The sequence below is a fragment of the Varanus komodoensis genome, unplaced genomic scaffold, assembly GCF_004798865.1.
Source record: "Varanus komodoensis strain SLA01 unplaced genomic scaffold, ASM479886v1 scaffold15, whole genome shotgun sequence".
In the NCBI taxonomy this organism is placed as follows: domain Eukaryota; kingdom Metazoa; phylum Chordata; class Lepidosauria; order Squamata; family Varanidae; genus Varanus; species Varanus komodoensis.
Genome location: NW_025335440.1, coordinates 599113 through 626868, shown reverse-complemented (window position 1 = coordinate 626868; position 27756 = coordinate 599113). Strand labels below are relative to the sequence as shown.

The window sequence follows — 27756 nt, the reverse complement described above, 5'->3', positions numbered from 1 at the left end:
GCTACAATGACTCACTTCACTTCTGTCTGCCAGCTTTCAGCAATAGGAAAGAAAACTATTACAGAACAAAGGGAAATTCCTCAGCCAGGGCCTGACTGAGGGGCCCAGTCCCACTCCAAGATTAGGGTTTCTGCACAGCCCGATACTCTGGTTTTCCTTGAAACATAAAATTGATTTTATTAATTTTTTTCTCCAAAAAGTTAAAAATACAGAAGGTTCAATGAACTCTTGTCTCTTGGCAGATGATCAGACTGCAACATGAGAAGACAATCCTTCACTGAAATGTTTTGTTTTAATTTTATTTTTTATCACAATCATCATCATTAGGACAAAGGCTAAGGAGCACCAACTCCAATATGGTAAGGATGTTGTTCAATTCCAGGATTACATTTCCAGGTTCCACAAGTCCAGAAAGACAGCCATGATAGTATCAAGACTTCACAGGGGGCCTCCTGCTTACTGCACAATGCAGTGACCATTGGCATCTCTGAAGCGTAATCGCATCTTCGGTCGGTATTTCTCAAGATAGAGCAGCTGTTTGGAGTTGAAGGCTCCCCTCCGCTTCCTGAAACAAATACAATCCAAGACATTAGTTCTCCTGCACCCAAATCGAGTAAATACCTAGAGAAGACCAGCTACTCCAGGCACGCATGAGAGACCTCTGCCTCCCCACCTAGCCCTGCTGCTCTATACGAAAGAAAGCAAAACTCAGCACAAGCAAGACTGAAACAAGCAGGCACACACAACTGAATCTATGGGCTATAATTACATTTTCAAGCTTTAACTGGTTTGACTGGTAAAGCAGCTAAAGTTTCAGTTGCTTAAGACTAACTTATCTTAATCAGGTGGTATGGGAGTCAATCCAGCACCATTCGTTCCTGCACTGCTGGGGTCACAAGAACTGCCCCTAACGCAGGAACAGTAACTGCAACTCCATCCCATGCTACTGCACTAGCAAATATGGGGAGAAACAAGTTATGTTTTAATCCCAGAGTTCACAGCAGCAAAGACAGTCCCTATTTTATCCTCATCACTATTTTGTGAGGAACATTAGGCCAAGAGACACTGAAGCCAACCTGGCCCCAGGAGAGCTTCATAGCTGAGCAGACACTGGAATCCTGATCTTCCTGGCTTTTTTCTTCCCTCACTATCGTCCAAGGCAATCAGAAAATACAGTGGCACAGAATGTAGTTTGAGCTTGCTCCTGACTCTCTTACCTGTTGATTTTCGAGTGTCATGAAAAAGCAAATATACTGAACATCTCTGATAGCAGGGGAGTGGAGAGAGCACCAGACTTGGAGGGCAGATACTCAGATTCAAAATGCTGCTCACTCAGGAAATTCACTACACAACTTTGGGCAAGTTGCTAACATTACTCATGTTGAAACATATCAGTCCATGGCACACTGAGGACAGAATACATCATGGCTAGCCACAAGCGCATGCACTTCCACCTTCTGTGTACAGTTGAAGGTATGTGAAACTCCCACAGTTAAGCCCGAACAAGCAGCTCAACTTGGTTCATTCTTCTACTCGCTGTTCCAAAGGAAGGGATGCAGCTATTGCGAATTCAGAAATGCTATGAGGAAGCAGCAGTTTCTAACCTGCCTTATGGCATGGACAGGGTTGTTAAGTGCAACGAATGAGACAAAGGGAGTGGAGGAGAAGTAATGCAGAGGGAAACCAGCCCCCTTCACTTACTGCCTTATAAACTGCACTGCATCCTCATACTTCATTCCACATTCAATGAGTGCGAGGGCAACCAGAACCGGGGCTCTAGGAGAAGAGAAAAATGCAGCACAGATTTAAACCAAGGCCAGTAACCCCTTCAAGAACAGTTCCAATTAGTTCAGCCATGGGTCCAAGGCTGCTTTTAGCTTTCCAGCTCCAGAACAACATTGGTTTGCTTGGCCTAATGCTGCCAACCCTGCATGCAACACCGAATCAAGAGCCTGGCAGATGCCCAGTAGTGCAGTTTGCATACTTTGCTAAGAAAATAGATCTTGGATGAGACAGAAAGGAAAGTGCCTCTTCTGGGATGGCATATATCATCTCCAGTTTACAAAGATATGAAGAGTTGTTTAAAAAGTGTTTCCCAATAACAGAGGGGCACCTTTCAAGTCAAAGTTGTTTTATTAACTAAACAATCAACTGAGCATTAACTGTTGTGGCTGGAAGCAGTGCAAAGAGACTCTGGACAACCATTGCTGCTCATTTCCTTCCAATAATGAGGAACTCAAAAGATAGTGGTGGGAAGGACACCGCTTGAGCAACTGTCACAGCAGCATAAAAAGCAGCTGGGGAGAAGCAGCAGTGATAGGGTTCCAAACCACCCAGATTCACAGCACAGACTGGTCCCAGAGTCATGGCCTTTCTGCACACCACAATTCATATTTCGTGTATAAGTGCACACTGAAATAGAAGTAAGTATATACCCCTTTTACAAGTTTGCAGTGGCTCTTCTTGAGAGTAGACAGGTTACTTAAAGTAGTCCCCAAACTAAGCTGACTTTTCAGCATATGGATTAATTGTAGCCTCTTGAAACACAGGGCCTGTTCTTTGTCATGTCTGTCTAACTGTGATTCTGTATAACGTAGGAAGTGCCTGTGCGACACAGAATTAAATGGATGTCATAGTAAGGTGTTTTCATGACTGTTCTTTAGTTTTCAAAACAGCCTCAGTCTTTCAGATTCTCGGTGAATGAGGGCTGGGAAGAAAGGAGATGCTGCATTAAACTGGCACATCAGCAAATGTGCTCTGATACACAGCTGGGACTGTTTCGCCACAAACAACGATCTCCCCAAGTAAGGAAGCAGATTTACCTGCCCAATCCTGCAACACAGTGTACAGCAACACAGCAGCCAGGCTCCTCGCGGAATTTGGTTTTCAACAGGTTGAGCCAGTCCTCCACAATCTCACTTGGGGGTGGTGCTCCATCATCAAATGGCCAGTCCTTTGGGAGAGGGCAAGAGTATCTGTTACTCCCACTCGGTGCTAGCACAACTAAGGAAGGCTGCCACACTTCTCTTCAAGCAGTCCTGTACCCATTCCATTTTCCAAGAAGATATTATTGACTCTGGCTTAACCATCCTGCTTCCCATTTTTCTCCCAGTCACTGCTTCCACCAAATGATTCTACCTGCACACCAGAGCTGACTACTTATCACAACAGTTGTACAAGGAACAACAACCTTCCAGGCTGCCCAAGAAGCACTCAAGGCCAGCAAGGCATTTTTCTGAGACCAGCTGCAACAACTAGAGCGGCTTTGCTATTTCCTCTCAGACATTCATTTATTGCTTAGGCAGTGAGAGCTAACTAGATTTTAGCGCACAACTCATCAACTCCATTGTCAGTGCTAGTTGGCACAGTGTACACTGAACTTTGCACAGTAACACAGCCAAAAGGAGTGTGCAAACAGGTTCCAGCTCCAAGGAACATACAGTCTAAAATGTCAACAGTGTCAGAGAGGGAGGGAAAAGGTCAGAGGAGGAGGGAAAAGATCAATATGAATAAACGCTGTTAAATGTACTTAGGATCTGCTTCAAACCAGGGAGGAGAGCTGAATGTCATAAACTAAACATTTCCTGGAAAAACTGGGGGGGGGGGTCCCACCACTGCCGCCACTACACTGTAGCTAGGAATGGGCAGAGTGGAATGTTGCATTGTGCTGCTTGAGGACTACTCCAGGAATGTGATGGAGTGGAGGAACCACTCCCCCCACCCCAGTTTTTTAAACCCAGTGGGCTTTAAGGTGGTATAATGAGGAGGATGTTACCACAAACCTCTTTCCTAACCTGAGTAACAGCACTGGGAATTCTCAGGCTCATAGCTGAGGAGCATGTAGGCCCCTTCATACAGTGTTCCAGATGAAAGCGCCTCTCCCCCATGCCCATGCCCATCATCACATCTTTTAAAATTCCCAACAAGCTCATTAGTGACACATGAAGCATTGCCCCTAGCTTAGGCAACAGAGAGGAGACACTGGTGGGCAAGAGGTGGCTGAGCTGCAGCAACCAAAGCCGAGCCAAGCAAGGCTAAGAGAAGGCAGAGTGTCCGCAGGGAAGTTTCACCACAGGTCAAAAGGAAAAGCACGTGCCTGGTCTGCTGAGAGGGCTCCTGCAAATGGAATGCCAAGTTATCAGCATGAAACTGGCTGCGGCTGCTGTTGATTACAGTTCCTGGAACAGTTCTCAAGCACCACAATAAAGCCCTGGGCTTTTCACAGGTTAACAGCTATATAAGGCTGGCACTGCGGCAGCTGATCGAGCCAGATGCCAGCACTGGGGGACTTCCAGAGCTCAGATGACGGGAAATGTGCGAGCTTATGCTCAGCTGCAGAGCCACTGAAATGAAGTTCCCACTGACAGAAGTTCAGCTCAATTTGACCTGATCCAGCAAAGCATGGAGTTCTTTAAAAAAAAAAAGAAAGAAAGAAAGAAAACCTAACTTGAAGCAGAATAAATGTTGATTTCCTAAAATGGACCTTTCACATGAACAAACTTTGAAAGAGACCAAAGGATAGAAACTGCATTCATTTCTACTGGCAATCATTTGTATGGCATGTTAAATTGGCTTTCTGTTTACTTATTTGCTTTCACAACAACAAGCTCATGAAATTGGCTGTTATTATTTCTATTTGCATATGAGGAAACAAAGGCTGAGCCAGAAGGATTTGCTCAAAGCCACACAAATAGCTGCTCTTCCAAACCAAAGTCCAGCTGTGTCAATCAAATCACGGAGTTCTGCCCTGCTCTCAGTGCTGGTCACTCAGGACCCACCCTGAACCAAAGCAAATAAAATAAAGATAAAGCTGCTCCCCCTCACTCCATCATGAGCCCAAACATTTTAAGGGAAAAAATCCTCATTTTCCCTGCAGATTATCTTGTCACATCTGCTATTTTTCCGAGCAGACACACAAACCTGTGATGCTCCAGCAGCTGGCATGGACTAACGCCAAGACCATCCATCCCCACCCCTTGTCTTTTCCTTCAGTTCATCTCTTTATTGCATATATTTGTTTACTAACAGTAGCAGCTCAAGCAAGCCGCATCTAATTCTGACACCCTGTGCTATCATCTGTCAAAGTAGGATGAGTAATGCCCATGTGTGTCTCCTTCCCCATCCTCCCAAACATTCCTATACTTAAAGGGCTAAACTATCATTTTTAAATGTTTTTAATACACATGTTGACATGTGGATCCTGATTTTTCTCCCCCCACCCCATTTCATCCTTACAATCACCCTGTTAAGGTCAATTAGGCTGGTAGAAGGCTTGTCTAAGGTTCAGTGGATTTGTTCTCACCCGAAGATTCAACTATGAAAGACAGAGAGGTTAAAGAGAGAAGACAAGACAGAGGTGGTAGATAGAAGAGTGCCTTTGCCCTGCCCACATAATCAAGAGCTTGCAACAAGTAGTGGAACTGAGGTAGTGGCAATGTAATTTTGTCAGACAGTCATTCGGTTTCATTTCTGAATGTGACAAGATACACTTTTAGGAGGACTAGCGGCAGTGAGGGGAGCTAGGGAGAGAAAGGGATAGTACAAAACATGAAGCACTCTCAAAAGCCAGAGGATTGGGAGTGCAACAGATTGGGAGAAAAGAACCGTAGGGAACTCACTCTGCTTTCATGCCATCCTTTTCTTTCAATGGGCTCTGCTGACAGCTGCAGAGCCTAGAGCAAAGAACAGGCGAAAATGCCCTACGCAGCAAAAGCAGGTTTAAAGACTGCTCAGGAAGCACTGAGCTCACATGACCAAAGGGCCAAGGTAGGAAGAGCAGGTGGACATTACAGGCATTGCTGCTTTAGGCAGTCACTAATGTGGAAAAGTAGAGGAATGGCCTGGGGTTGTTGTCCACTTCGAGGTGAGAGCGAACAGAGTACTAGGCAAACACGGACTGCTCAGACCACCACCCCATCATACCAGTCAACACATGAACACGCCTAACCTATGAATCAGTAGCACGTGAATTCATTGCTCAGATACCAAGCCCGTGAGCTGACGAAAACATGCACAGGGAGAAAACAAACTGCTGCTAACAGCTGCCCATGATGGCTTGCCCCAGCCCAGCTAGAACAGCCCAACAGTGCCTTCACTGCAGAGTTATGCAAATATGACAGGGCATCAACATGCTTTCTGAAGACCTAGAGGAGGAGTTGCATCAATGTAAGTTCCTCATTGTACTTTCCTGCAAAGATCTTACCAAGAGAGGATTTTGTGAGAATTTACCTCTCCCCCTCCCACATACTCCTACACTGGCTGGTCAAGTAAATCAGACTTCCCCAATTTAGTTCCCTCCAGATTTGCTGGACTTCAAGCTTTGCAAGATGAGGCTGCTGGGAACTGTAATTCAACATGTCTGGAGGGCACCAAGGCACAGATGTAAATAATACCTAAGGAACCCAATTCGTGCCTTTCCAGGGCTCCCCACACTGATCTTCCTCCTTTTGTAAGATGTGACTGGAGAGGGAGGAGCAGAAGTGGAAGGGAACGTATGCAGGACATGGGCTCTGTCAGCCTATCACAACTCCACACCCTTCATCCTACCATGCTGCAGTTTTGGAGCTGCAGAATTGTCTTTATAACCTGCTTCTATATTGTGAAGTTCTGTATACATATTCTGTATATGTATTCTATATGTATATATGTGATACTTTTAAATAGACCATAGAAAACCTGTGCTGTGATTGCAGGGTTAAAAAAGAGAAGGGTTATGAGGTCTCCTATAATCAGGGATCAAAGCAGACCCATATTTTGATGCCTGTAGCAGTAAATTCAAATGCCATTAATTCAACATGATCTACCACAGTTCACAGGAAAGCCCTCCTGCACAGGTCTCAGTGGAATTAACCTGTTTTCTCTTCTAGGCACAATGGACAGTGCAGCTCCACAATTTACCAGTCACCTGGGGCAAGCATCTGAATGATAATCTGCCCTTATCCTTCCTGGTGAGCTCGTGTCCATTAACAAATAATCTGCAAGGCCCATCTATATTCTTCAGCACTCAGATCCTTTTCTGGAGAAATCTACCAGCAGTTGTATGGCTGAACACAGAAGATCGCCAGCTACTCAGTGACCCAGAATCCAAGCCAGTTCTGTACAGGTACTATACTGCTCCACAGGTGCAAGTCAGGCCAGATGGTATTTCGTAACAATACACCAAGGCAATCAGGTAGTTAAGAAAAGCACCTATATTCTATGCTCAATTGAATGGTCCACTCAGAACCTGAAAAATACTTACTAGAACTTGGATTCCTTCTTTTTCAACTGGTGCTTTATCATAGGTAGCATCACAGACTCGCACCAAGGTTGTCACTCCATACTTCTTCAGCTCCTTTGAGAACAAACAATAAGCATGTCAAATTGACTTCCCAGAGCAAGAGAAAATACTAGCTGCTTCCAGAGGCAATGCAGGACAGTAACTGATCACTGGCAGGAGCCTCAGGCAGCCTTCCAAAAGTCTGCACATTTGCTGAAATAGTAACAAATGAGATTGCCCTAGAATTGCACTGGCCCCCATACTTCAATGGGCCAGAAACAGAAGAACACAGGGCAAAGGGCTGAACAAGGAAGAGGACAACCTTCCAACAGAAGGGTGCACAGTGGAGTGAAGAGTACGAATGAGCCCTACTCACTGACAAATGTGGAGAGGGCAAGTTTGTTGTTCAGTTTTGGGTATCTGAATGCTGACAGCAAGCTCTGAAAAAACAACCTGCCAGTATTGAACCATTCAGTCAATAGGTAAGAGCAAGGAAGAAGAAAAGGAACAGTGTGATTAAGAGATAAATTCACACCCATCTCATTCACTCATTTGGCTGTAAAATACAGTAGATCTGTTCTGGCACAGACTACAACAGGGAGGGAGCTCATATGAAACCTGGGGCTTGGGACAGCTACTCACGGACACAGCATTTGCACTGACCTGCCTGGTGAACATGTTGCTCTTGTTCTGCAATATTCTATTCTGAAATTATTCCACTTGGGTAAGAGATTACCCAAGTTAAAACAGCATTAAAACAATTAAGATGGCCTTTTGACTTGCTTTTAATTCTAATCTGTTATAGTACAATTGTAATCATGATTCCATGCCTCTATATCCACAACAACCTGAATTTTCTGATGTGTTTTAAGACAGTTGGAGTTACAAAGCCTATTCCTTTTTCCATGATCTCCTATCCCACTATTTAACTTCCATTAGGCAGTTGTGCAGCAGGGGCTGCTCAGCACAGAAAGACTACCAAGCGTGGAAGAAAGGCAAAATGTCCAGGATTAGATAAAGAACTATTAATTAGTAATATATCAACCTGATGAATCATACGTATTTCCTTTTTGGTCCATGGGAAAGAAGGACTGGTTGCTTATCTATAACTGGAGACCTGAGCGACCAACTGTGCATCACACATGTGGGCTTTGTGCCTGTGTGAAGCCTCCATTCAGGAAGCTTCTGAAGAATTTATGGGGAAATCTCTCCCCCACCATCTTAGTACACTTGTCCCTACTGGATTCCCACCTATTCCCTCAGTTCTCCAAGCCTGCCTGCTCTGGCCTCAGATCAAAGAGGGATCTCTCAGTAGTGACACTATCATACATGCTCTGTTGCCAGCATAGCAGACAAACACTCAAAGCGATTTCCAGAATTGTTCCATTCAAGTTTTGTATACAGCTAGGGCCCATTAAACATAAAGGGTATGACATGCAGACTCCAAATTCAACATCAAATATGGGAAGCTGGTAAGACCATGTCCTGCTTGAAACGCAAGTTGGAGATCATCCTAGTCAAAAAGGAGATATCTAGGAAAGAACTGTTTTATCTTGTAGAACGCAGTTTAAATGGGTTGATCAATCATCAAAGCATAAAACTCACCTGAACAAGGGGCAGGGACCCCCGAAAAAGCAACATGCCATCGACAGATGACTGCACCCTTCAAGCCCCGGCATTAGTGAACCAAGGAGAACCAACTGGCAACAGGCTCCACTGTGGGGCTGGGAACCATACAGAAGATGTGGGAAACAGAAGCTGCAAAGGAACCAGTGCACTGCAGGATGCATGGCCACTGGAATGTGGAAGGCAGGAATGGCAGCAAGGAGTACAGGGAGAAAAATCCTGAAAGAACTGCTAAATATGCTTTGTAAAAATTGTGGCAGGATAAACTCTACCAACAGATTAAAAGGTGGAGTGCACCTTCCAATTTCCAGCATAGGCTTATGAAGTGAATGGCTCTCAAGCTACCGCAAGGGCCCCCTGGATACACACACAAAGGGTCAGTATGAACTCATATACCAACACTGTAACCTCTGAGTTGTCCACCAGAGTGTGGTGAGGGCTGGGTGTCTAATCCGTCCTCAGTGCCACGTGAGGAGTGATGGAACTGATAGCAAGAAGCAGGTCGGCGAACCATGACTGCTGCCAGGGCCAATGCAGGGTCAGGAGAATGCAACTGGCATTGCCAGCCTGAAATCCTCAGCACTACCTTCATGAGCAGCAGAAGCAATAGGCACACATATAGAAGATGATGGCCCCAGTTCAGAAGACAAGGCAACCCTTTTCCTATTCCCACGCTGCTGCAAAATGGGGGCACACTCAGGTGCTCCTCAGTGCAAACAAGTGTGTGTCTGGACTGCCTGACCACTGAAAGGGAGGTTTACAAAGCTGGTGAATCCATTCGTGGGGCTACATGATATGAACACCTTTGGGGCTCACTGTGACACTAGGACACTTCTGTTTGGATAGACTTTGCCAGCTCTCACTGGTCATTTGCTACGTAATCACTCAGACTTTCACACAGGTGGAAACAGACTTTCTCCTGCCATAAATTGATATTAAACATTGTGGTCTGAAAATTCAAAAACCTACTTTTTAACTGCCTTTGGTTATGGTTTTTGAATCCAGTAACTATTCCTTTGGATCCAATAATATCTAACCTTATCTATAGGAGATGAATGGAGCTTTTGTGATCAACTCTGCACAACTTTAATTATAGAGTTGAGGTGGGGGTGGGAGAAGAGGAAAGCAGCTTCTTCTCCTGAATGTGGTACATAGTTTCTAGATGCTTTGATGTTGGCATCCTCAGGGAGGTGCCTCCCAGGACTGAACTGTCTGGAGTACAGCCGGAAAAAAAGGAACAGTTACTGGAGCTAACATTTTGGTGTAAACTGCATCAAACACTGGATCATTCTGTGTCTGGTCTGAGAAATGGCCAAGATATTCAGAGGAAAGTGGTGGATCTTGAGTCACCACAGCTCCACTGGGAAAGAACATCAAAGGAGTCACTGAAGTAGGCAATGCTGGATTACAGTGAGAGTCTTCTCTGGAAGAGCATAATGAAAACTCTTAACCAGAAGTGAGGAGAGGTTGTTGGATTCCTGGAGGTGATGGCCCTGAGCCCAGGAGGCGATGCTGCAGTCATTACAAAGGACACAGGAGGGGCTTGCACTCGAGTGGCCAGTGGCAGCAGCTGTGGTACCAGAGGGAGAAGCAGCAACATATGCTTGTTTCTCACAGGTATAATGACTGAAGACATAGTGCAGAGCCAAGTTGAAATGCCATCTGCATAACACTGCAGTGCCTCTCCATCCCCTTCTATGCCCCACTCGTTCCAGTAGGAGGAATGCAGGGTGGTACACTGGCCCTGAAAGCATCACTCCCAACCAGATAAAGAGGAGTTAGACATCTCTCAGTGCTGAAGTGGTTCATGATTCCAGTTACTTCTACTTCATACAAACAGAACCTCAATCTATTGAATCAAGGGACTTAGAAACATAGGAACAGAGCGAGTCAGAAGGGGCCTCCCGGGCCATCTAGTCTGACCTCCGGCACCAGCCGGCTCCACCCACGACATGCCCACCATGTGGACGTCCAGCCTATCCTTGAACACCTGCACTGATGGGGCCTCAATCACCTCCCGGGGAAGCCCATTCCACACCCATGTGGACTTCTTATGGCATTCCTGGTACCAAGGTGTCAGTCACTGTAAGGAGGATAAACATTCTCAGGATCAAGCTGGAGATGAGTTTCACATGTTCCCTTCAGAGGAAGAGGCATGCAGGACCAGCTCCTGCTGTCAACACTAGAACTGGGGAATCCATCACTGGAAATAAAGGCAGAGGTCTATCTGCAGGTTCACGGATCTGAGACTTCTTTTTCTTCTTCTGATGGTTCAATTTCAGAGTCCTGACCATTTTGGAAACCTTCCTGGCAAGTGCTAGCGTCAGCAAGCTCCCAGGAATTGGTGGAATCAGCCGTGTTCATGGCAAGAACTTGAGGACAAGGGATCACAGCTCTTGGGAGGTTCCTCCCCAGGATGTCAAGGAAAAAGAAGATGAAAAGCTTGGTTGAACCATCACTTTCCTCCAAGCCTCTACCACCTCCACACATCTTTTCTATTTCTCCGATCTTGCTAATAAAGACTTGGCAGTGAGCATTCATGGCAAAGAGGTGGCCTTCTCCAAGACTAACCAGACCAAGTGAATGACCATCCACAGGTAGGAGGTGCTTCCACGCTTTATAAACTTACAGAACAGAGCAAGCAGTCATGCCTAGCAAAAAGTATATTTCGCTAGAATAGAAAGAAAAGTGAAATGACAACAGAAAGACTAAATAGAACGAAATGAAACAACACTCAGTTGCAATCTCAAAGAGAGAAAGGCGCTCCCACAAAGTAGCCACAACGGCAATTGAAGAGGAACTGGGGAAATAGGCAGGAACCCACTAGGGACATGCTGTCCCCCTAAATCATGGGTCCCCAAAACCTCGCAACCTCCTCGCGAGCAAGCCGCATGTGCACCCCACAGCGGCTCGCCCCACAGATTTTGCACCCACTGGGTGTGCATGCGGCTTGCTCATGAGGAGGTCGTTTTGGAAACACTTGTAGAAAACGATCTCCTCATGAGCAAGTCAGCGCCGGTGCGTGCGTGAGGTCATTTTGGACTCACTCGGAAAGATCTCCTCGTGAGCAAGCTGGCACCTCGCCCCGCCCCCCACGCCCCGCCCCACCGGCACTGCCTTGGGCCCCTGTTCAAAAGGTTTGAGGACCCCTGCCCTAAATTGTTCAGATAATGAGATTTTCCAAATCAAAGTTCTGCCCAAAAGCAAAGCCCGCATGTGTGATGCACAGAGACCAGGAAAAGCTTCCAAGTGAGAGGTGACAACTCAAATTGCTACAAGGTCCTTTGAAAGCCACACTGCCTACACTGTTGACTACAATGCAAGAAAGCCAAGATAGATTATTTTGATACCATTATAACTAAGACAAAGATACAGTGTGTTCAGCAGCTCTCCTGTCCTTAAGTTGAAGGTAAACTAATCAAAATAAGGGAAGGGTCAGCCTCCACTGGTTTTCCTCCTGCACTGGGGGTGAGGGCTCTGACGATCTGCAAAATAAGCACTGGGAGGGGAAAAATGCCTTGGTTGCACTGAATCAGACTTAGGCCCACAAATTACTATGATTTTATCACGACAGTAGTCTTGCTTTTTTTTTTAAATATAAACTTTTTGATTTGCATTCTAAGCTATATTCATGGGGAAGGAAATGGACTAATGGAATATATCAGCAGTGTACAGGAAATCACATTTACGAATAAATTTTAAACTGTGCGGGGGAGGGGAATTACCATTAGGTGTTAACTGTTAGGCTTCCTAAGCATGAGGAGAAGGTACACACACAGAGTGTGAATTAGCAGTTTGCACTGTCAGCTCCCCTGCCTCCTTTAAATGGAAGCTGCCTGGTTTGTGCAGCCCTCAGACATTTCTGCTCTGAAGGACAGCTTTGTTTTCTGGCTTCCTGCCAATGCACTATAAGTAGAAATTACTAGTAGAGTAAGCAAACACTACTCCAGTTTAGCTAAAAAATGTGGAAAATAAGCAATACTTTTCCTCCCATGGGAACTGCATCATCATGAGCTGAACTTTAAAATCTCAGTTTATTTTTAAATACACATTCTGCCCACAATATACACCGAATGCTATAATCTATATAGTTACGACAAGCTCCCGAATGAGGTGGCCACTGCAAATTAAATATTACTATTGGAACCGGCTAATCCTTCAATAAGGACTCACTGATACACAGTAGTATCCAATGTACAGGCTATCATAAAATGTATGAAAGGAGAGGGGAAACTTGTAAGGTCATTCTGTAAGTGCAGGACCATGTTTACACATCCGCCACAGAGGTCAGAAAAAGTGACCTTTGTTATATTGTCATCTATACTGTGATAGCACAGAAGCCATCTGCTGCAGACGTTTAGGCCATGTGGATCGATAGCAGCTTTTTCAAATCAAACCAACACAGGGATGAGACAGCTGCACTTATTTCAAAGTTGAACAATTTTATCATGGAACAGCTAAGTAACTAACCTGGAAGTTTTGAAGCCTGCCAGTATCACTTAAACTTTCATGTTGACATTTGAGCACCCATTTTTTTCAAAGTGTAAAATAGACACAATTTCAGAAATAGGGCTATTCTCTCTGTTGAGCAACATTCCAGAGTTTATCTGCCTGCGATATGGCAGAACAGGTGAAGCAAACTTCCGTCTCTCTCAAGAAGCTGAAAGGTGAGTGGCAATGTAGGAATATTCACAAAAGCCACGAGGCTGATGGACAGACCAAACAAAGCAGATCTGTCACCCAACTGGAAGTGAGGAAGGAAGAAGGAAACCTTTCCCAAGGACTGTTTGCTCAGGCAACACACATACAGATCTGGCACATCATTCATGGGGCTATCCCTGTAATAAATTCTTTAGTGTTAACATTCGGTCGGCGTTCCAGCACACCTTCCCCACTTCGGCTCCTGTATTTCAGTGTGTGTTTGTTTCAACATACCATTATTGTGGACTCCAAGCAATGTGAAATGCATTCAGAGGTGTCTTTTCCTCAAGGGAAACCAATGAAACCCCTGAGGCTGGAGAGTGAAGATGAGGCAGGATAGCAAATGGACCTTAGATGGGATGGGGAACCTTTCCCCCCTATCCTGAAGCCACAATCCCCCGCTCTTTCTATAGTTCTGAACTGATCACTTATAGAGAACTTTTGATAAGGGTTATGGGTTACATTACATGTAAGCCCATGCAACATTTGAGTCACCATCCTACAAAATCCCGAGATTGCAAGTGATACTGGCTTTTAAAGTATTCTGTTCAATGATGGGCATATGAACAGAGAACATACTTTAGAGCACACACAGCCATTCCCCACATAGGCACACTGCCAGAGAAGATCAGAATTGTTGGCAACTCCATCTTCCCCCTTATATTCTGCTGAACTTACATTTCAGTTCTCAATCACCGCAGATGAAATTCCTCTACCATTACTAAACTTTTCACCAAGAGCCTGCCTAAAGCAGACTGAAAAGCAGTGGCCTAGGTAAAATGAGGCTTACTTCAGCCCACATGTTTCCCAGGTACCGTTTTAACTGCTTGTTCAAAAATGTTCTATCATGATATGAATACCCTTCTTACCTCTGTGAATTTGGTGAGGGTTGCATTAGTTGGGTTGTGGGTGATCAGGAAGCGCATACTTTCATAAGTAATCTCCACTGGAGCGGGACGGTTCATAGTGGCAGGGATTGGGGAGTGTATTGGGGGAAAAATCAAATCTTGCAGTGCTTCACAGCAGAAAACATTAAAAACGACCAATGAAGTGTCTGAGAACTGATCAGAGCTTCTGTTTACTTGGTTTGTTCTTCACTTCAATAAAAGCAAGCTAGTTTGAGCATCTGCTGGAATTCAACTTCAGCCTCAATCACTGCAGATGGCGCTCCTTCAGACTCTGCAGTCTCCTACTACATGCAAAAAAACAGGTAGCCTTTACTACATTTAGGCACTGGTGAGGCACAAAGAAAATGTACGGGCAAATCTTGTATCCGCTTGGGTTCAGCCAGGCTTTGCTTCTCTAGTGTCACTAAGAGGAAGAGGTTTCCAATGTGCAGAAGATAACCCCATATATTTGAGGCTTATGTCTCGATGTCTGGAGTCTTCAAGGCAAAGTTTTGTTATGGCACGTAGTACCCCGGGGACCCCAGCTCACTTCTCAGCCTGGGTGTGGTGCTGGGCCCGGCAGAAATCTGCCCTGACACGCAGAATCGCCATAAATGTGTGGCGTGGATACGAACGGAAAACCTAATGGGGGAAAAAATATCCACACTTAGCAAGGGCTATGAACAGACCTCTAAAGAGGAAAAGTTAAAACACATCCAGCATTAAAATTTCAAAACAAACAAACAAACAAGTTTCTGGAACTGCATTCCTGTGCTATGAACCCTCTCATTCTGAACAAACAAGACTAGGTCTCATATTACTATATGATGCTTACCACCTTGTCTGCAGCTGTGATCTTTGGATTTCTAGATGATACACTGCACATACCCCCCACCCTCCACCTTGCAGATTGAGGGGCAATTCCTGGTTCCACCAAAACTTACCATAATTTAATGAAATCTAGGCCTTAGGGATCTAAAGTGTCCTTTAGCACAGTGGTATTCAAAAAAATTCTGTTACTTTTCATAAACTGATTGTGTGGAAGTTTCAGTTTCAAGATCAGCAAGTTGAGAGTTTCATTAAATGCTTGGTTTGCTTCAACCACATGTGCACAAGTCATGCCAGAAAGGAGCTGAAAGCCAAGAACAGGCCAACTCACATTTTCACAAGACAGAGTGTTCCATGACGCACAGCATAAAACAAATACCAGGAAGTTCTAACCTGCATCGATTCTGTGTTGATCTTTACCAAGGTTATGACGCCCATTAATTAAGACAATACACCAAGGAAAGGATTGCACTTTAGTAGTGCAACAGTCAAACAGACAGTGTCATCTACATAGTCTTGAGTGGTTAAAGCACAGGACGTTTGTTCACAAGCAAGCAGCTTGACACTGCCCTGGGCAGGGCTACCCAGTGTATCCAATTCTTCATGCTTTTTAATACTTGTGGCTCAAGTGGGCCTTCCAGGATTATTAGGCTTGACAAATGGCTGACAGTGCTGGGTCTATCCCCACCCCCACTCTAAGGAAAGTGAATCATTGGTTATAAAGTCACAACCACCAGCAAAGATGGTTCAGTAATGCATGTACCTCTCTTCTGCCTCTGTATTAATTTGAGAGCTTTCAAGGTGTGATGGCTCCTCGTTGCTGTTCAAGTGAGGATATATTGTTTCATATTATCCTCTTTTTACTATAATGTTGTATTTCCTTATAAACAGTAATGCTTAAGAATGCTACAATGAATTTATACTGTCAAACTATTATTCCTATTGCTTGCCTGGAAATTACTGTATCATGTTAGCCACTTTGGGCATCCTTCTGGAGGCAAGCATGTGCGCAAATGTCATAGAAACACAGAAACGGAGCGAGTCAGAAGGGGTCTCCCGGGCCATCTAGTCTGACCTCCGGCAGCAGCCGGCTCCGCTCACGACATGCCCACCATGTGCACGTCCAGCCTATCCTTGAACACCCGCACCGATGGGGCCTCAACCACCTCCCGGGGAAGCCCATTCCACACCCTCGGGGTCCTGACTGTCAGGAAGTGCTTCCTGGCACCTTGGTTCCCTGAGCTTTGCTCGCTGGAACCCATCCTGCCCTCCACTGCAGGGGAAATGAGCTCATGACCCACCTCTGTGTGGCACCCCCTCGCATACCCCATTGTGAATACTTGCCTTAGTGGGTTGTCCTGTGAACCGGGACCACTTCCCATAGCTTGTTGTTGCGGGCTGTCAGCCCCACCACGGGGCATCAGGCCACCCACACATGGGTGAGCGATCCCGGTTGTGTGTTGCAGGGAGCAGCAAGCAGACCACTTGGCAATGTTGCCAAAAAGGCCCATGCTCCTGCCAGAATCCTGAAGCACTTCTAAGCAAACCTCTCTGGTTCATTCTGCCTCACGCCAGTTCTGACCTCTTTTGCCATTATTGTGACTTTCTCCTTATTTATTTGGCAGGGACAGGAGACTAGATGTGCTCTGCTGTACAGATCCCTGGGATACTTGTGAGACAATGAAGGGAAAAGGTGGAGGAACAGCCCACGGAGGGCCTGATCATCTGTTAAGTGCACACTGTGGAATGTTTCACAAACCACCCACATAGCTTAGTTTACAGGTAAGGTTGATTGTTGTGTTGCACAGGCTCAGCAAATGATTTAACACCCTATCTTTCCTCCTCTCCTTTTAATTTAAATCAGGGTTAGCTAGAACTCAGCCTAGGACTTGTTTTTATTGGCAGAGCCCAGTGAAGAAACACGTAAAGGGTGAGCAGCAAAAGTAAAGGAACTATAAACAGTCTTGCTTGCATGCCACACAAAAGTGTTTTCCACTCCATTTTGCTCTAGTCTAAATCACACCTAGGATTCTACTTATTGCACTACTGAGTCTTTGTTCATTGTTCGTATAATTTTATGCCCCGTTCTAACCTTGGCATTGCACTGACACCCCTGGTACAAAATGTAAACTGGTACATTTTTCTTTTGAGACCTACAATATAGCATTGCTAGAGCACTGTTTGCCACTGTGCAGATTACAATGCCACCATATTTCACCCACATAATATTTACTGTTTTGTTCATGTACAAAACAAATCACCAAATAGAATTTTAGACTTTTACCACTGGCAACTTAATTGGGGGGGGGGGAATCATTCACCATAAAGTCTTTCTAATGTACTATAATACCACCTTTTCTTTGAGCATTATACATACTTGAAAATATCTATATTTCAGCTGTTTCACAACAAAGGGGGTATATTGAAGAGTCTGTAGCAGTGATATTAGACTGAAGCCAAATCCTTTTGAAACACACATGCACTGCTTGAATAAGCCATTGCAGGGGAGAAAACACCCATTTCAGAAAGACAGTCACTGAATTAACTCTGTTGAAGTCCTCAGCTGCCCCTGGCTAAGCTTTCAGTGGCTTGGTGCCTGGGTGTCTGGGGAACTGCCTGTCTCCTTATGAACCTGCCTGGGTCTTAGGATGTGCAGGAGTGGCCATTGTGTGGACACCCCGCTTGCAGGGGCCCCTTTTAGGCACATGTGAACTCACTTTCTCCTCCACTGCTCCCACACTCTGGAATGCTCAATCTTCAGAGAGGGTGAACTTTGGTTCCCATTCTCTCAACTTTTTGGAAAGCGATTAAGACATACCTGTTTAATTTTAAAATTGCAAACACTGGTTTTCATGCTTTTTTCATTATTTAAATAAGGTTTGGTGGCCTTTTTATGCTTGTATGCATTGCTTCTACACCTTGATGAGATTTTTGGGAAGGTGCTATGCAAATATATATTTCTACGTTCTGTCACAAAAATACAGATGTATGGAGACAAAGCAAGGGACAAAAGCTAATAGGGGTTTGTTATCTCTTCTCACCCAGCCAAAACAGGCAGCTACTACAGATCCTTAATATTTTTTTTTAATTTCCACAGTATAAATTTGCATTAACCCATATAAGGGCACAGGGATAAGAAGTTTAAAAAACAAGGATTTAAAGCCTAAAGGGAGATCACTTATGTACAGCTATGAGACTTGTTTTCTTACTTCTGAGCCATGGAAAAAGGTCCCACAAATAAATGGGAATTCACTTCCATTAAAGAAGTGGTTACAATATCCAAGTATCTAGATTGCAAGCCCCTGACATGAAGGTTTTAAGAATACCATGGTAAAGTGTCTTTAACTACCATTCTCAAGTTTGCAGTATTAAAGTATCTTTTAAAGTAAGAGGATGTATAAGGAAATAAATAAATTTTGCAGTGACTTAGAATATCTCAAACTCCTTTTCATCCCTGTCAACATGGTAAAAACTTTAAAGTGCCATCTCCAGAAGAACAGCAATGCTAACATCTTCACAAGAAGCAACGCTAAAAAGTCAACTCTGATATTTTTCATGAAACCCATAAGAACCAAGACAGGTAGGGGAACCTCCCCCCCCCAAGAATTAAGAGTTCTAGACCTTTCAACACAGTGATTAGTTTCAAATCATCATATATTAAATGGAAAATTTCACCAACCTTATATAAGAACACAGAAAAACCATTTTTGTACCAAATGATAGGAAGGTATGCATTTTACTGTACAAGTTTATCAAAAAATTAATTTTGCCAATTTAATAAACATTTTGTCAAAACCTGAGTTTGTTTATTTAATCTTTCATTTATACACCACCTACTACCATAGTCTCCAGGCAGCTCAAGTTTGTGTGACTTTGGAATACTGAAATAATTCTCCATTAATATACCGGAACAGTTTTAAAATAAGCTTATAATAATCTATAATTTATTCACCAGTTAAAATTTGCCAGTACAAATTAATTGAAGTCCCAACTGATCAACTTACAGGCTAAAATTAAGATACCTGGCATCCTGCTGGCAGCAATGCCTGGGCAGGCATGAACATCACCACCCACCATGTGCTGCAGTGCATGCCCGTGGCCATTTTGAATACCAAACCCACGCTGGGTGCCCTCCTTTGCCATGTCACCTGCACCAAGGTGGTAGAGGTTATTGAGAGAAAGATATAATCCTCAAATTAATCTACAACAGTCCCCCAAAAGCAAAAGATGCATACAAATTTATTTTTTCTTTATTAGGGCTTACTGGAGTTCTCTTTGATAAAGATTGATGAGAGGTTACAACTCTGCATTCAGCCCTAGTTAACAATCTAGGCTAAGCTTGGATAAGAAAAAAAATAGAATTTGCCTGCTTGGAGACAACCAAGAATAATTTAATGAGGGACTCTTTAAAGGAATAGGACAAAATCAGGAGCTTTTCTTTTCTTTTCTTTTGGTCATGACAAACTATAGGGGTGGGTGGGAAAAAGCAAATAAACTATAGTGCTATATAAATGTACCCTTATTATGCCCAGGGACAGCATTTTCAATCCAGGATTCAGCCCTACTGAGCCCTAGCACAAACTAAGTCCGGGGCAGATTTCCATATGAGAGTCCTTGTCTTCCTGAGAGTTCAGACCTAAAAGGAACAAAGAATGACAGGAGCAAAAGTGAAAGATAACAGCAATAAATGGACAATGAGAACATGGGCTAAAGAATGATGTCCTACCCCATTTCGGGACATGAAATTCTTTGGCATTGGAAACTAACACTCAGGGAAAGCATGGAAGCAGCAGATTAGGGAAGTGGGGGTGGTGTGAAATGTACATATAGATTCAACTTTGCTGGCCAGACCAGTAATCTCAATATAGCTTTATCTCATTATTTTCACAGTTCTGTGAAGAATGTTACGCTGACAGAAAGCAATTTGCTAAAGCCCTAGGCTTGGCAGTAGGGCTTGCAACTGACCTGAGGTTTTAGCCAGAATCACCAAGGTATCATCTCACAGACTCTTAAAGGCAGCTCATTCAGCAGGACAATTTTTATCTATCAACTTTTAGTTTACACCTGTAGTTTACTCTCATATTCTTGCGGCAAGCAAGGATTGAAGTCAGTTTAAAGACTGGAAGGCACCATAATATCTTATTCAGGTTGTTGTTGTTACATTTCTGTACCACCCATAGCAAAGCTCTCTGAGCAGTTCACAACATTTAAGTCACCCATCCAGATTTCAACCAGGCTTGACCCTGCTTAGCTTCCAAGATTAAGCAGGATCAGGCACTTCAGGCTATAAGGAAGCTAGTTCAGTCCACTATAGAGGAGGAAATGAGACTGAAGCATTCTTCCCTTTGAAAGACCCCCTTGGAACTTGCATTTCAGTCCGCTGTCTTAATGGCTGTGAGAACATAAGACAGACTTCAGCAGCTGCAGCTATCCAGGACTGCAAGGGACAAATTCTTCTGAAAAGGTTATCTGGATCACCTTTCCTCATAATAGAGCAGAGCAGCAGGGTACAAAGCAAAACTTGCTAATTTGTCAGCCAGTCATCAAAGATTACCGCCCGGCCCCCATGCATGCAAGCAACACCTTGCTGTTTAGCTTATTTGAACTCATTTTACTCCTACCTGATTTCTACACTCATTGTTTTTCATGTGGCTAGAATGAACTGCCATGAAGAACAGTATAAAAACCATTCAGAGGCTTTTCTCATATCAGTAAAAGATTATTGTGAGTTAACTCAACATAACACTTTATTTCTTGAAATTAAACTTACGTGTAGAAATAAGAGAAGGTTTTGAAATGCTGTTAGACATCATCTGATCATGATCAAATACTGGCACATCTCAGCAACTCAATAAATACACTTCAGCATTCATCAGGACTTTAAGCAATAGCCAGCTTTTCATCAGTCTTATGATGCCAGTTAGCATGGATAGAAGCATTTCCTCCAGGGGAAAGCATTTGTGCCACAGCAATAACGCACAACAACAACATACTCCCTCCCAACCTTCCAGATTTCCCTATGCATATGGGGCCATGGCATAATGGAGCCCTCTCACATTCAGGAACAAGTAACCTTTGCTTTGTTTCCCTTTATAAAAAATCTGCCATGTTCTTGCCCTTTGTGGGGAAGGGCTGATATGCTAAGTTATAGACATGTTGCCTTATTAGCACAGTTCTTTGAGAAACTGAAGTAACAGTACCCAATAATGTATCCATAATTTTCAACTTGAGACTTGATACAATGCTGAATAATTGCACATAGGAAAAAACAAGTAAAGCGCTAAACATAGAGACCGATGTTTTAGTAAAGGACAAGATACACTTCTCAGCCTTGGTCCACTCTGCCTGACATTTCTAACCTACACTACTACTGACACGCAGATACCAAGGAGGTCTAAGACCCTGCACCAAGTCTATAGCAAACCACTCAAAAGAAACCACATACAGAGGCATATAAACACACAAACATCAACCAGTCATCTGAGAGGACTGGTTCTTACGCTATCAGCTCACTCCCAACTGTTAATATGTTCATCAACAAACCAAACAGATGTCCAATTTATAGGAAGTGGAGAAAGACAAGTACTTTTACTACCAGAGATCATCTCACCTTAATCTTCTATGCCAGCCAGTGTCCCCTGTCCCTACCCACAACATTCCTTCCCAGCACTCATACTTTTTCATTATAAATAAGACCTATTTATCCCATGTTCCCTTATCCTGCCATATTCCACACAATTCCACAATATCTGATATAGAATCAGTGTCTGACACTGCCCAGATCACTTTCCACTTCAACTCCCTCCCCAACCAAAAAGGCTTAAGGAGTAATCTACAAAACGAAAGGGCAACATTATAAAGACTGTGCGGACAGGCATGCTCTACAGATCTCTGGTTTTCTGATCACTAGAAGGCCACTTCTGTTACTTGTGTCTGAATTCACTCAATAAGAACCAGTTTGTTCCAACATTTATATAGTAGACACTAGTTAGAAATAGTTTATCTGTACTTTATGTTCATTTCTTACAAATTGAAACAAAGGGTGCTGGATTTGGGACCAGTTAATAGGATTTGGAAGGCTAAACCTGGAGCACAACTTTGAGTACTTCCCCTTTGGGCAGGCAAGTTTTGCATCTTTATGGGTAAATGGATTGTATTTTTAATGAGACAGTCATTAAAATGAGGTAAAGCTATTAAAATTTCATATACAGTACCTGACTAAAGGAAATAGAAATGTAGGGCACAATCCTATGACTGCCAGATACTGTCTAGATGGCCACAGGATAACTTAAAGCCCCAGCTCTGATCTTGGAGAAGCGCTCAAGGGCAGAGCTGGGACTCCAAACTTGAAACACCCTCCTCTGCAGTCAGAGCAGTTCTTTCCAGCCAACTTAGGCTTTTCAGAGGGTGCAAGGACTACTGAAGCAACCCTCACTTCTGCCCTCTTTCTGCCCTCCATCAGATGCCCATATCACCCAAGTCTAGAAAGTTACAGGCAACCATACTGGATGGCACCCTATGTGGTATCAAGCAGCTGACTGAAGAAGTGGGTGATCACGTTGTGAAAGTTCTAGAACTTGCCATAATGGCTTTTCAAATGAATCGCAAACACAAATGAATTTAAGATCACCAGGAAGAAGTTGCAGAATTCTGAATTTAATACACCCAATTATGTGTTCCCAGTACCAACAGTTCCCAATGTCTGATCCACATGCCAAGTCAAATGTCAGCTTTTAACCTGATGTCCCACCACTCAAAATCAAAAATTTCTGACTTATGTCAACAGTTCTATTTACCCAAATGCCTTATTCGATGTTCCTCCCGATCACACAGTCAATACAATATATTTTCAGGAAGCAAGTTTGCAAGAAAGAAGTTAACTAGTAGAAGTCAAACTTAAAAGATAAAGGTCAAGCACACAATATGATTTTACATGTTACATAGTTTTACAGAAGAGATGAGTTTAGTGCTAATTCCATGTAAGACCAGACCACATCCACTACGTAGAACAAACAGCATTTAGCTCAGCATTCTGATTATCACACATGACCAGCTGATCCCCTGGCAAAGACAATATCCACATTATTAGACCCAAGCTTCTGGTATTCAGAGATAATATTTGTGCACTTCTGGCTCTCATAATCAGTAGCCCACAATAGATGTTCTAAACATGGACACACCACAAACCTCTATAATACCACTGTTTCTTTTAAGAAACTATAAAACCATTTTTTTTTGGGGGGGGGGTCAGGTAGTAACTCAGCCTTTTGCAAAATATGCAAACTTTTCTCTTCCCTTATTCCACATATCCAGATTTGTGCTGCTTGGTTCTATGTAACTTTAACTCCAAAGTTACACCCCACAGATTTTGTTCTATATGATGACTGAAGCTGTTTTCCCCATGCTTCATGCTTTAAGCAACTTGTAATAAGTAGACACAAATGCTAATTTAAGATGTAGCTACTTTAGATTTCATTGTAAACCAGATTTTAAAAAGAACTGTACATGAAGCTTAAATTCTAAAAAAAAAGGGGGGGACAAATAAAAAAATTAAATTGGATTAGAGAATGGTTAAAGAATATATTGCTAAAATGCTGTAAGTTAAATAAATTAGTTCTTTAAAAAACAAGCCAAGCCACAATGCCTTACGAATTCTGCATTTTACTCACATAAGCATTTATTCCAGATAGACTCAGGAAGCTTACCTGCATTTTTTTAAAAATAGTAACATTACAACCATGTCATCTTTCTTCCCTCTTGAGGCCCCTCAACAGTTAAGCAGCACAACATTCCACAGCAGGGTAAAGTACAGAGGCAGCAACAGTAGAGAACATTCACGGTTTAACTTAACAGGAAGAAAGTTTCTGTTCAAAATGTGGATGTCAAATTGAAAAGAACATCCCACAAAGCTTTGGTGGCATATAGCCATATCTAGACATTTCATTGCTTAAGCCAGGAGTGCTCATGCTTTTTCTCATGGACCACTTGAAAATTGCTAAGGGTCTCCCTAGACAATGAATTTGTTTTGTTCAACCAATTAAAACACATATGCAACTGGTAACTGGTATAGTCGTGTCTTGCAAATGCAATGGGTAAGATTAATTTTTTTAAAAACCTTATTATTAAATACCTGGGACCTAGGCCAGGAATGGACCCCTCAAACATGTAACTTTTAAGGAGAAAATTAGGAAACTGCACCAATGCTATATTATGAATGTCACCAGTCCAAGGCTAAGGCCCCGTTAACCTATTTCAGGTCAAAAAAGCCTGTTTCCAATATCAGAAAATATAATCCATAGGTATAAGAACAGATATTATTGACTGTTCCTCAGCCTTCCTATAGTACACCTGACTTTGAATTTCAATATTTCAAGACATGGTTCTCAACAAGACCCCTTTCCTTTTACCACAAAGAAAGCCATCTGTGAGTTTCACAAGCATCTACTCCCACCTCTTGTAAACCTTCCAGCCCCACAGAAGTGAGCTCTTTCCACCAAGTGCTGACCAAAGATAACATTTCTGCACTTTGAGTCACAGAGGGAGGTGCCTCATTTTTCTTACTACTGCAGTTCTGAGTCACAAGCTGCCCTGCTCATTCAACAAGGTGGGTGTGCTTTTCATTTTCAAGGTATACAAGCACTTGTGAAAGTGCCAGCCTTGTTCATGGGCACTGAAAATGAAAAATGTGTTTGCAGCTAGCCCACAAGACAAAAATGTGTTTGCAGCTAGCCCCCCTTGTGACACAGGAGACCCGTCAGGGTTCAAACACTTAGAGCTGGTCTGTGCTCTTATCCTATAATCCACCTACATTCCATCCTTTTCCAACACAGACACTCACCTACCAAGGAATAATTCAGCCCTCCTAGACCTTATCATGTGACATTTCCCTGGCTTTGCTAACCTAGGTTCTACAATTTAATGCAATTTCCCCAGCGATCCCTGCCTTTTCTCCCCTTCAGTATCTACTCCAACTCTCCTTTTCTAGGCCTCATAACTAACCTGGGGCATACACACAGTCAGTCCCTGCATTCCCTTGTCTTATGCTCCAGGCCTGACCTTCTCTTCTATCACCCAATCTCCTGCAATATAGCATTGCTCCTTCTCTTTGTCCTCCAGCACTGTCACTTCCCTATTGCTCATTATATCTACATGTTAGTTCCTGCTTCTCTGACCCTTATTTGCATCATCTTTCTTCATAGAGACCCTACCTGTAGGCCTCCCTTTAGAACATCCTGCAGCACAAACCCACTTTCTCCTTGCTTCTCTCGGAATGACTTGCCTCTCTCAACACAAGTACCAACTACATTTTGTGAGCCTTATTCTATGCTGTTCTTACCTCATTACTTCCCCTAAATCCACCAGTTTCCTTGTAACACTTTCCCATCTTCACCTTTCTTTTTTTCCCCTTTCTGGTGCAGCTGCCATCCTTGCAGCCCCAACTTTCCTAAGCATAGCACCCTTTCCTTGAGTCCACACTTTTTTTTTAATCCCAAGCCCTTTGTCAACAACCTCCCACAGCGGAGAGCACCATGGCCCTTCCATACCAGGTTTACAGAGCAAGGACAGAAAGACAAAAAGCAACCCATTACAAGGTTAGCATGGCAACAGTGGAAGTACTTGTCCTCTATGTGTATAAATTTCCATTATTTCCTTTGAGCAGTTTCCTCTTTGCCTCAGATTCTCTGGACTTTTAGCACCTCCAACTCCACCCAAATCCTTGTTTCTTCAGGTCTTCTCCTCTCCTACAATCCTGCCCATCTCCACAACCTTTCCTTCCCAAAATTAGTAACATTCCCCCTAAACCCCTTTCAGTAACTTCTGAATAGAAATTACATGCAGTTAGCATTCACATCTGCACCCAGCCACCCAAGTCTCAAACAGGAGTTGTTTTGTCTTGCTCCCAAATGCCATTCCAAGCCAAGTGAAGTCGGGTTCATGAATACAATAGCTGTATCCCTCTCCAGGCTTTACAACTCACTCCTCACAGTCTCCCCTAAACTTACTAGCTCCAGTTAATACATACCACAAAGGCTTGGTATTAACAAAGCCTAGCATGTACTCAGCCATTTCCACTTCAGGAAATAGAAGCCTGGAAATGCCATTCTTCCTGTTCTCCTAAGATTGCTTCATCCAGTAAGCCAAGTTTTCCCTTCTATTTGGCCTCTCCCTGATTTAAAAAATCCTACCTCTACCCCAATTTCTTTCTACCCAAGCTCCTTCGCAATCCACCCTTTAACTATCTGCTCTATTTCGCATCTCAAATTATGAGCCTTCAAAAAACCTCGCAACCCCAAAAGAAAAATGCTCTCTCTGGGACTAGCATTTCCATTACCCTTGCCTCTGGAACCCTTCTTGGTTCAGTTCAGCTTCACATCCCGACCACCACCAATTTGACAGCTGTCATTCTGTTTTAGACTTTCCAGCTCTTTCCCCCAGCACAAGCCTCGGCTCCCCATGCTGAATTTCAAATCCGGCTCTCCACGCCTCTCAAAGCCACAGGGGTCCGAAAACAACGCGTCCCCACCACCTCGGGCGACCCCGCTCCGCAGAAACTCCTCGTTCCAGTTCGACCCGCCGCACTGCCATCGCCACCCTCCCACCACACCGCCCCCCTCGCCTCGCCCCACCATTCTGCCCCTCAAGCCCACCTCCCTTCCTGGCCCGGGTGCCACGCACAGGCGCCTCCCCGCGGCACCGGGTCCGCCGTCATCAGCAGGAGCCGCAGCCCTCGCAATCAGTGTCCACCCCAGCCCTGCGGGAACAGCAGCAGCTGCGCCCGCCCGGCGCCCTCCTCGCGGAGCGGCGGCACCTCCCCCACTTCCTCCCGCAAGCGCTTCGTCCACGAGAAGCGAGGCGCAGGGCGGCCCTAGGCCCGAGGCGGCGCTTGCCTGCTTCCTCCCTCCCTCCCTCCCGTCCCTCCTTCCGCGCCCGCGCCCCGCCGCCCCCCACGACACCATGTCCCGAGCACCGGCACCTCGGGCGCCTCGCCCTCCCCAGCCGCCCAGGCCCGCGCGCCTCACCCACCGGGAGCATTGAGCGTCCAGGCGCGGAGCGGAGCGGAGCGGGCGCCTCCCACACGGCCCGGGCGGGGAGAGCCCCTCTGTCTGCGTCAAGGCGCGGAGCCAGGCCAGAGCCGCGCAGAGGGAGGAACAGCAGCGGCGCCCGCCCCGCCACGGCGTCGCGCAGAAGCCTCCGGACCGGACCGGACCGGACCGGCAGCGGCGCGAGTCCCTCAACCAGCCGCGCAAGACGGACAGGCGGCCGCCCACCAACCACAAGGCCCGCCGGGAAACGGGCCCGCCCGCCTCTCTCGCGCAGGCGCACGCCGCACGCCCCGCCTTCCGCTTTCCTTCCTTCCTTCCGCCTCGCCCCCCGGAACGGCCCGCTCACATCCCCTGCGCTGCGACCGACAATGGAAGACGCTTGGGCTCTTGCCGCGCCGCCCCCCCCCCCGCC

General features: G+C 44.6%; 1 protein-coding gene across 5 annotated transcripts; it reads right to left on the bottom strand.

Annotated features, from left to right (window-relative positions):
- Positions 1 to 283: 283 nt before the first annotated feature.
- Positions 284 to 27545, bottom strand: PTP4A2 (protein tyrosine phosphatase 4A2). Of its 5 annotated transcripts, none has more exons than XM_044424692.1 (6): positions 27325 to 27540; positions 14455 to 15114; positions 7241 to 7333; positions 2823 to 2953; positions 1702 to 1776; positions 284 to 565 (listed from the first exon to the last, which is right to left on the bottom strand). In XM_044424692.1, exons 2-6 carry the CDS (start codon positions 14548 to 14550, stop codon positions 457 to 459), a joined length of 504 nt encoding a protein of 167 aa, XP_044280627.1. In that variant the 5' UTR covers positions 14551 to 15114; positions 27325 to 27540; the 3' UTR covers positions 284 to 456. The 5 variants fall into 5 exon arrangements, with proteins under 5 accessions (XP_044280627.1, XP_044280631.1, XP_044280629.1 ...); XM_044424696.1 differs by lacking the exon at positions 27325 to 27540 and adding an exon at positions 26949 to 26967; XM_044424694.1 differs by lacking the exon at positions 27325 to 27540 and adding an exon at positions 26633 to 26812.
- Positions 27546 to 27756: the final 211 nt, after the last annotated feature.